This window comes from Mustelus asterias, chromosome 7 (genome assembly GCF_964213995.1).
Source record: "Mustelus asterias chromosome 7, sMusAst1.hap1.1, whole genome shotgun sequence".
NCBI lineage: Eukaryota > Metazoa > Chordata > Chondrichthyes > Carcharhiniformes > Triakidae > Mustelus > Mustelus asterias.
In genome coordinates, this window is record NC_135807.1 from 8,218,686 (window position 1) to 8,229,054 (window position 10,369).

At 44.1% G+C, this 10,369-nt stretch overlaps 1 protein-coding gene and 1 non-coding gene across 2 annotated transcripts; both read right to left on the reverse strand.

Moving 5' to 3' along the window:
- Positions 1–459: 459 nt before the first annotated feature.
- rpl30 (ribosomal protein L30) lies at positions 460–8,839 on the reverse strand. Its single transcript, XM_078215630.1, has 4 exons — positions 8,664–8,839; positions 5,467–5,612; positions 2,321–2,451; positions 460–561 (listed from the first exon to the last, which is right to left on the reverse strand). The coding sequence occupies exons 1-4, from the start codon at positions 8,682–8,684 to the stop codon at positions 512–514; spliced, it is 348 nt and encodes a 115-aa protein (XP_078071756.1). The 5' UTR covers positions 8,685–8,839; the 3' UTR covers positions 460–511.
- On the reverse strand, positions 1,746–1,875 carry LOC144496209 (small nucleolar RNA SNORA72). The gene has a single exon (XR_013498393.1). It is a non-coding gene; the product is annotated as a small nucleolar RNA SNORA72 (small nucleolar RNA).
- Positions 8,840–10,369: the final 1,530 nt, after the last annotated feature.

Sequence of the window (10,369 nt, forward strand, 5' to 3'; positions counted from 1 at the left end):
AGGTGAAGTGCCGCAAGCAAGCAGTAATGGTAGCTTCAGATTAAAACGAACCAATACTTCACATTTCTGCAAACGATCTTTGACATCCTTGTATGCTTTCTCACGTTCAGTTGTCCAGTCCCATGACTGTTTCACACAGTAAATTTTCCACGCCTTCAATAATGTAGATACGTTTGTAACAAGTTTGCCATAATAATTTACGAAGCCTAGAAAGGACCTTGATTGTGTCACATTCATTAGATGTCATATTTCTAAAATAGTTTACATCTTTTTTTTAGGTGCGTTATGTGGGTCTTTATCAATAATGTGACCCAAATACTGCATTACTGTCTGGAAAAAGTCACACTTTTCTCCCTTGATTCACAGACCACGTGCTTGAAGACATTCCAGTGTTGCTTCTAATGCACGTCAACACCACAAGTGTCACGTTGAGCATATAATTAAAAACAGAGCCAGGTGTCTTTTTATAGAATAATTTTATTTGGAAAATATTTCAGAGTCCTTGCTGAGTTTATTTCTCACTGATTTGCTCTGGCATGCTCCTGATGATGTCAGAATCGCCTGAAAAAGAAAACCTTCAGTTCAGTCGATGCAAACTTGACTCAGAATAACAATATGGAGGTCAGCTCCAACTTACTGACCATCACTGTTAGATTTCAGAAAGACAGGACAGGACCAAAGTCAATCTTTACACATTTTTATAAACATTTACTCAACTGCCACAAAATATGTCAGCAAAGTTAAATCCCAGGGAATAAGACAACTCAAGCATAGATACAAAATTAATGGAATGACAGGAATAGTGGTGAATCTTTCTTTTCCAGATCAGAGGAAGGCGTACAATGGGGTCAGTGTTAGGACGACTCCTTTTTAAAAAATATATTAAAGAACGAGACTTGGGTGCAGAGGGCACAACTGCAAAATTTCCAGGTGACAAAACTTGGAAAGGTTCATAGAATCCCTACAGCGCAGAGGAGGCCATTCGGCCCATCAAGTCCACACCGACAACAATCCCACCCAGGCCCTATCCCCGTAACCCCACATATTTATTCCACTAATCCCTCTAACCAATGCACCCCGGGACACCAAGGGGCAATTTAGCATAACCAATGCACCTAACCCGCACATCTTTGGACCGTGGGAGGAAAGCCACACAGACACAGGGAAAATGTGCAAATTCCACACAGTGACCCAAGCTGAGAATCGGACCCAGGTCCCTGGAGCTGAGAGGCAGCAGTGCTAACCACTGTGCTGCCCACGGTTGTGACAGGTGAAGGAGATTGGGATAGATTTCAAAAGGACAGACAGGCCGGTGGAATGGTTGGGTACACAGCAGATGACATTTAATGCAAATGATTCACTTGGGTAGAAAGTATATCAGTGAGTGGACCCGGGGTTTACATTAACAAATTTACAGGGCTACAGCTTGCAACGTATACTGAATGCGCATTACTGAACCAAGCAAAGAGATGATTAACAGATTCTCTTCCAAAAAGTAAAATATTCACCTCAGCCACAGAAATGAAAAAAGCATGACAAACAGGAGTATGCAGGGGCCAGGGTGCCAAGAACAAGTCAAAGTCACCCATGTTCATTGTGTAAAGCCAGTGCACTGTATTGTCAGATATACATTAATACCAAAAGCAGTGTACCTTTAAAATGTGTTGTCTTATATCACTTGGAATAAAACCATGTTGCATTTCAGATGTGACAGAACAGGTATATTACAAAGTGTAATAAAATAAAGTTGTTGCTGTCAATATTAAACAGGACTTGACAAACTAGCCCTGCAGACAATACGCACAGCAATAATCTAGCGAATGTCTAGCCTGACTTGATCGGAGACAAAAATCAAGCCAGCGAGAATATTCGCATTGTATATATTTAAGCATTAATGGCTAAAGCATGCAACAGTAGCGTACCATTCTTACACACTGCATGTACACATTCCAGAGCAACAATTGACACAAACCCTCGATTATTTTCAATATCAATTAAAACAATTAATTCACGGGATGTGAGTGTCACTGGCTAGGTTGGCATTTATTGTTCATCCCTAATGGCCCTCAAGGTGGCGATGAGCTGCCTTCTTGAGTCCCAAGATGCAGCACTGTGGCAGTACCTATGCTCCAGGGATTGCAATGCTTCAAGGATGCATCTCACCATCCATCTTTGCATGGGCAACTAGGGATGGGCAATAAACGCTGGTCTAGCCAGTGACACCCACATCCTGTAAACATATAAAAAAAACACCCAACATTTTCAATGGGTTTTAACAGTGGGACAACCCATGGAAAAGCTTGTTCTTTGAAGAACTTACCAGGATCAATGATAGCCAGTGTGCACACTCTGTAGTATTTACCACAAGCTGTACCTAGTTCAATGTTGTTGCCACTGTAGTGATGCACACCAGTTTTCGCTAACATAGCATAGTACTCAATCTCAGATTTCCTGAAACAATGAAGACAATTCACCATCAAAATAGAATCGTTATCATTTCAGATTTTAATCAAGACAAGGCCAGCCATTATAACAGACAAGTCTGTCCAATGCCAGACAAGGCAGTCTAGGTATGAGTGATAGGCAAAGTAAAGGGCAAGCTTTATACTATGAAGGACAATCCAGCTGGGGGAATTCAAACTGATCTATTTTGTGTAAAAGGGTGCTTAGAATTTTGTTCCAATGGTGTTCTAATAGTACACGTATTCCTCCAGCCAACAGTGGTAAGTTTGAAGCCCGCAAACGGATTGGTTTGAGGGCATATTACAATCAAAGGCAATCTTACTCAAGCACGTGGACTAAATTTAACATGCTACAGGTAGGTAACTAACACCCACATTGCAACAGCAGAGGAATCTGGTATACACACACACACTGTCAACTTGTACTCAATGCTTATCTCTTAAAACCCCCCAAAAAAAGCACAACATCGCAAAAACGTCAGCCAAAACATGACTTGCTCCTGTGATGTGCGTACCATTGGTACGGCCAGCATTTATTGCTCATCCCTAATGTCTCTCAAATCACCCGCCACTGAATGGTTATTTGAGGACAGGATCACCTTGGTGTGGGTCTGGAGTCAGATGGAAGCCAGACCAGGTAAAGACAGGGTTCCCTCCCTGAAGGATATCAGTGAAGCAGATAGGGCCTTTGTAACAATTGGGTAGTTTCATGATTAGAAATGAGATTAGCTTTTTATCCCAGATTGATCGATTCAATTTAAATTCCTGCAGCTGCCACGATGGAGTTTGAACACAGTCCAGATCTCTGCATTAGGGCTACAGTTTAATTAGGACACAACATAAGTACAGAATCAGCAGTGGTTTGCACACAGTGAAATACTTTTGGTGAAGCGGTCAATCGACTTGTTGATGGTGGGGTGGTGAGGTAAAATGGAGTGAACACAGGAAAAGTTCCTTGTGCATTAATTCATGAAACATATTTAGTAAACTTCAGAGAGAGCAATGCACTCCCAGTTAAAGGAGGATGTCAAAATGCATAGTCATTTACTGAGAAACGCTGCAGTGAATTTGCACAAAGCAAGACTCTACAAAAAGCAGTGTTTCAGTGTTTGTTGAGCACAGCACTTTAGCTAGGGCAGGATTCATGCTACATTCTATAGTGCAGTTATGTCACTAGACTAGTAGCCCAGAGGCATAGGCTAATGCCCTGGGCACACGGGTTCCAATCCCACCATAGCAACTGGTGGAGTTTAAGTATTAAATTAGGAATTTAAAAAAACAGAAACTCTACAAGTGGGCATAACTATAGGGTTCATGGTGAGAGATATAGGAAGGATATCATAGGTTCTTTACGCAGAGAGTGGTTAGGGTGTGGAATGGACTGCCTGCAGTGATAGTGGAGTCAAACACTTTAGGAACATTTAAGCAGTTATTGGATAGGCACATGGAGCACACCAGGATGATAGGGAGTGGGATAGCTTGATCTTGGTTTCAGATAAAGCTCGCACAACATCGTGGGCCGAAGGGCCTGTTCTGTGCTGTTCTATGTTCTAAAAAGTCAGTTTCAGTAATAGTGATCATGACAACTGCTCATTGTAGAAATCCATCTAGTTTACTTTTGGGAAAGGAATCTGCCATCTTGTGGTTGACTCTTAACTGTCCCTTGAAATGACCTAGCAAATGGGGATAGGCAGATGAAAGAATAAAGAAAAAGTAATCACCTCCATTCAAGAAAGGAAGGAGGCTGAAAGCAGGAAACCCCAAGCCAGTGAGCTTAACAGGTGTCAGAGGAAAATGCCAGAGCCTATTGCTTGACTAATTTATGAGTTCTTTGAGGAAGTAACAAGCCACATGAATAAAAGGGAATCTGTAGATATGGAGCACTTGGATTTCAAAGGCACATTAAAGGTTCCTGCATAAAATAATACATGGTGTATATTTGATTTATTGTCACATGTATTAACATACAGTGAAAAGATTTGTTTCTTGCATGCTATACAAAACATACCGTTCATAGAGGAGGAAAGGCGAGGGTGCGAATTTAGTGTTACAGTCATAGCTAGGGTGTAGAGAAAGATCAACTTAATGCGAGGCAAGTCCATTCAAAAGTCTGATGGCAGCAGGGAAGAAGTTGTTCTCGAGTTATTTTTAGATTGGCATGTTACTAGTGAACACCACAGGGTTCAGTGCTAGGGCCTCAAATTATTGACAATTTATATCAATGACTTGGATGAAGGGACCAAATGTATGTTTGCTAAATTTGCTGATGTCACAAAGATAGTTAGGAGACTAAGTTGTTAAGCGGACAGAGTGCACAACGGGGTATGCAGAAATTAAGTGAATCAACAAAAAAAAATGGGCACATGGAGTATAACACGGGAACATGTGAACTAGCCCACTTTGGCAGGAAGAATAGAAAAGCAGTATACTGTTTAAATGGAGATTGCAGAGGATCCGAATGTCCTGGTACACAAATCAAAAATAGTTAGTATGCAGGTACAGCAACTGATAACAGCAAATGTAATGTTGGCAGTTATTGCAGGGGAATGGAATATAAAAGTAGGGAGGCTTTAACTGCAGCAAAGGGCATTGGTGAGATAACATCTGGAATACTGTTGAATTTTGGCCTCCTTATTTGTTTGTTGGTTTATTAGTCACAAGTAAAGATTTACATTAACAGTGCAATTAAGTTAGCGAAATTCCCCTACTCTGGCGCCTATTTGGGTCAATGCACCTAACCAGCACGTCTTTCAGACCGTGGGAGGAAACCGCAGCAGAGGAAATCTACGCAGACACGGGGAGAACGTGCAGACTCCACACTGACAGTGACCCAAGCTGGGAATCGAACCCGGGTCCCTGGCACTGTGAAGCAGCAGTGCTAACCACTGTGCCACCCCCTTGTTATCCTTTATTGCAAGGGGAGCAGGTGGTGTAAATTATAAAGGACAGTAACATTGGTTTGCACTGTATTTTGCCATTTACTTCACAAAATGGTTCAACTTACCTCAAGGCTGGGCAGTTGTTGGCAAGAATAACCAACTTGGCTTTGCCTTGACGAATCATTTTCAAAGTCTGTTTGTAGCCCAGCACATATTTGCCACTTTTCATAACCAGCTGGAGCCTGGAGTTGATGGACTCCAATGACTTTTTCTGCATTCAAGAAACAAAGTCAATTTTAAACAAACACCACACCCTACAAAATAATAGCATTCCATCAACAACTCCACAACACTCGAGCTTTCTCAGAAGACTAAGGAAATTTGGCATGGCAGGTACGACTCTCACCAACTTTTACAGATGCATCACAGAAAGCATTCTTTCTGGTTCTATCACAGCTTGGTATGGCTCCTGCTCTGCCCAAGACCGCAAGGAACTACAAAAGGTCATGAATGTAGCCCAGTCCATCACGCAAACCAGTCTCCCATCCATTGACTCCGTCTACACTTCCCGCTGCCTTGGCAAAGCAGCCAGCATAATTAAGGACCCCGTGTACCCAGACATTCTCTCTTCCACTTTCTTCCATCGGGAAAAAGATACAAAAGTCTGAGGTCATGTACCAACCGACTCAAGAACAGCTTCTTCCCTGCTGCTGTCAGACTTTTGAATGGACCTACCTTGCATTAATTTGATCTTTCTCTACACCCTAGCTATGACTGTAACACTACATTCGGCACTCTCGTTTCCTTCTCTAAGAACAGTATGTTTTGTCTGTATAGCACGCAAGAAACAATACTTTTCACCATGATAATACATGTGACAATAAATCAAATCAAAGCTACTTGATGGATAATTTATTTTCAAAGCATACACACAATATGCAATAGACTAGATGAACGCATTTGAAAATGTAACTCTTATATTCTGTCCCCCCATGCGTCAATCCCCTTTGGGTCACTAATCAGCCCTGCCCCTCCTCTTGCCAACTTTTTACTCTTTAAATGCCACTAGAAGACTTTGGGATTCACTTTCGAGTTAGCTGCCAGTCTCTTTTCACATTCTCACTTTGCTTGTATTATTTGCTTTTCAATTTGCCCCTGAACCTTCTATATTCAGCTCGGTTCTCGGATGTATTGTCCATCTGACACAGGGTAGATGCAGGGAGGATGTTCCCAGTGGTGGGGTGTCCAGAACCAGGAGTCACAGTCTGAACATACCATGATGTGGAGTTGCCAGCGTTGGACTAGGGTAGACACAGTAAGCAGCCTCACAACACCAGGTTAACCTGACTCACCTGATGAAGGGGCAACGCTCCAAAAGCTCGTGTTACCAAATAAACCTGTTGGACTTCAACCTGGTGTTGAGACTACTTACTGAGCTTACCAGGTAGACCGGTTAGGACAGATGAGGAGAAATTTCTTCACCCAGAGCGTGGTGAGTCTGTGGAATTCGTATCAAGAAAAAAGTTGATGCCAAAACATTGTATGTTTTCAAGTAGTTAGATATAAATCTTGAGGCAAAGGGGATCAAAGGATATGGGGAGTGGGGCAGGATCAGGCTATTGAGTTGCATGGTCAGCCATGACTATGATGAATAGCCTCCTCCTGCTCCCTTTTCCTGTGCTTCTATCCCTGTATCCATTGCATAAATGATCTCCAAGACATAGGAACATAAAGAGGTCATTCAACCTATCACCCATTCAATAGGATTACAGCTGATCAAACACTTCAATGCTTTTATCCACACTATTGCCATAACCTGAGCTTCCAGAGTCCTCCTGGAGTAGAGAATTCCAAAGATTCACAACCCTCTGTGTTACCCTTCCTCTCGGTCCTAAGTGGCATCCCTATATCAAGGCTATGGGCCAAGTGCTGGCAAGTGGGAGTAGGTAGAGGCAGGTCAGGGACTTTCATGCATCGGTGCAGACTCAATGGGCCAAAGGGCCTATTCTGCATTGTAGTATTGTGATTGAGAGATATTTTGTAATTATGCCCCTTGGTTCTAGACTCCACTATCAAGAGCAGCATTTTACCTGCATCTATCCTGTCTATTCAAATATTTGTAAGCTTCAATGTGAGATCACTTCTCATCCTTCAAAGCTCTAGAGAATACAGGCCCAGTTTGCTCAATCTCTTCATAGGATGGTCCCTTCATCCCTGCATTCCCTCGATGGCAATGTCTTTTCTGAGTTAAAGGGACCAAAACGGCACACACTACTCCAGGCACCATCAAACCAAGCTTCTATACATTTGAGCCAAGACTTCACCACTCCTGCACTCAAATCCTCTTGTGATAAAGGCTTACTTTAGCCTTCCTACTAGTTTGCTGCAAGTACTGATCATTGTAGTACTCCACTGCCTGTCTACACAAGAATGACCTGTTTCTGCCTGTTAACCAACCTTTAATCTATACCTGCATATTATCTCCTACCCCATATCCTCCTCTGGGGGACTATTAACAAAACCCTTCTGGAAATCCAAATATATGGTACCCATCAATTCTCCTTTCATTAATTTTGAGTCACAAAAACTCCCAACTAAGAAACTTGATTTTGATTTGATTTATTATTGTCACATGTAGTGGGATAGTGAAAAGTATTGTTTCTTGTACTCTTTACAGACAAAGCACACCGTACATTTGGAAGGAGAGTTCAGAACATAGTGTTACAGTCATAGCTAGGGTGCAGAGAAAGATCAACTTAATGCAAGATGCAATGTAGTTCATCAAATATGATTTATGTTATGTTTATGATTTCCTTTTGATAAATCCATGCTGACTATGCCCAAAAGTGTAAATGCACATTTCAGGATAATCCAAGCATCCAGTTATCACATGGTTTATAATAAATTCCAGCATTTTCTCCAGCACTGATGCAATGTTTACAGGCCTATAGCTCCCTCCAATACTGAGGTGACATTTGCTACTTTCCAATCCTTAGGAACCGATGCAGAATCTATGGAAATTACACCAAAGCAGCCACTATCTCCACAGTAACTTCCTCCAACAACCCGGGGTGAAAATATCCAATATCAACAAGGGTTTAAAATGGAGAAACCAGCCCAGCCCAACCGCCCCCAAATTGCTTCCCTCCATGGAGATGGCGCCAGGGGAGAGTGAAGCCCCCACCCCCGGCAGTGCGAGGCTGCTCAGGGTCCGGCCTGGGGAAGGTTTGCAGCCTCCCCGGGCTCTCTCTCCCCTTCCACGTGAAGCCTAGGCCGCGCTCTGAGGCCGCGGGCGGCGGGGGTGGGCAAGCCGGAGACTCACCGTCTTCTTGGCCGCGACCATCTTGCCTGCCTGTGCTTGCTGACGGTGAGGGAGGTGAGGAGTGGGTGCGGTGAACTGGGCAGCGCGGGTTTGAGCTCCGCTGCGGGAAGAGCGGCAGCGCCGGCGAGGCGAACCCAAGATGGCCGGAGAGAGAAAAGGAAGGATATCCCAGAATCCACCGCGCTTCCCCCATCGGCCACCGCGAGAGCTCCCTGACAGGATCACGTGGCGGTGCGGGGGCCGGAAACCGACGTCATCCGCCTCGCCGCGTGGCCGGGGCGGGCCACGGGGCGGGGCCTGGAGCTGACGTGATGACGCAAAGGGATAACGTGGCCTGAATAACTTTGCCCCGCAAGGAGCGGGGCCCGGGTGATCACGTGTGCTCAGCCCGTCTCCATGGGAACAGTGGGCGGCCCCGCCCAGTCTCAGCATCAGGACAAGACAGTAAAATACTGCAGCAGCTGGATATCTGAAATCAAATCAGAAAATTGTTGACACAATCAGCAGATTTCAAAATGTTATTCATTTAGCTTATTTATTAGTGTCACAAGTAGACTCACATCAACACTGCAATGAAGTTACTGTGAAAATCCCCTAGTTGCCACACTCCGGCGCCTGTTTGGGTACACAGAGGGAGAATTTAGCACGCCTTTCGGACTGTGGGAGGAAACCGGAGCACCCGGAGGAAACTCACGCAGACAATAATCTCTCCCTCACTGTCAACAAAACGAAGAAGATTGTCATCGACTTCAGGAAGCGTAAAGGAGAACATGCCCCTGTCTACATCAATGGGGACGAAGTAGAAAGGGTCGAGAGCTTCAAGTTTTTAGGTGTCCAGATCACCAACAACCTGTCCTGGTCCCCCCATGCCGACACTATAGTTAAGAAAGCCCCACCAACGCCTCCACTTTCTCAGGAGACTAAGGAAATTTGGCATGTCAGCTGCAACTCTCACCAACTTTTACAGGTGCACCATAGAAAGCATTCTTTCTGGTTGTATCACAGCTTGGTATGGGCTCCTGCTCTGCCCAAGACCACAAGAAACTACAAAGGGTCGTGAACAAAGCCCAGTCCATCCTCAAACCAGCCTCCCATCCGTTGACTCTGTCGACACTTCCTGCTGCCTCAGCAAAGCAGCCAGCATAATTAAGGACCCCATGCATCCCGGACATTCTCCCTTCCACCTTCTTCCATTGGGAAAAAGATACAAAAGTCTGAGGATACGTACCAACTGTCTCAAGAACAGCTTCTTGATTTGATTTGATTTGATTTATTATTATCACATGTATTAACAGACAGTGCAAAGTATTTTTTCTTGTGCGCTATACAGACAAAGCATACCATTCATAGAGAAGGAAAGGAGAGAGTGCAGAATGTAGTGTTACAGTCATAGCTATGGGTGTAGAGAAAGATCAACGTAATGCAAGGTAGGTCCATTCAAATGTCTGACAGCAGCAGGGAAGAAGCTGTTCTTAGGACCTCATTGTCAGGGAGACCATGCAGACGCTACGACAACGGACGAATGAACACCGCTTGACAATCACCAGGCAAGAGTGTTCCCTTCCAGTCGGGGAACATTTCAGCAGCCATGGGCATTCAACCTCTGACCTTCGGGTAAACGTTCTCCAAGGCGGCCTTCACAACACACGTTACGCAGAATCGCTGAGCAGAATCTGATAGCCAAGTTCCGCACACATGAGGACGGC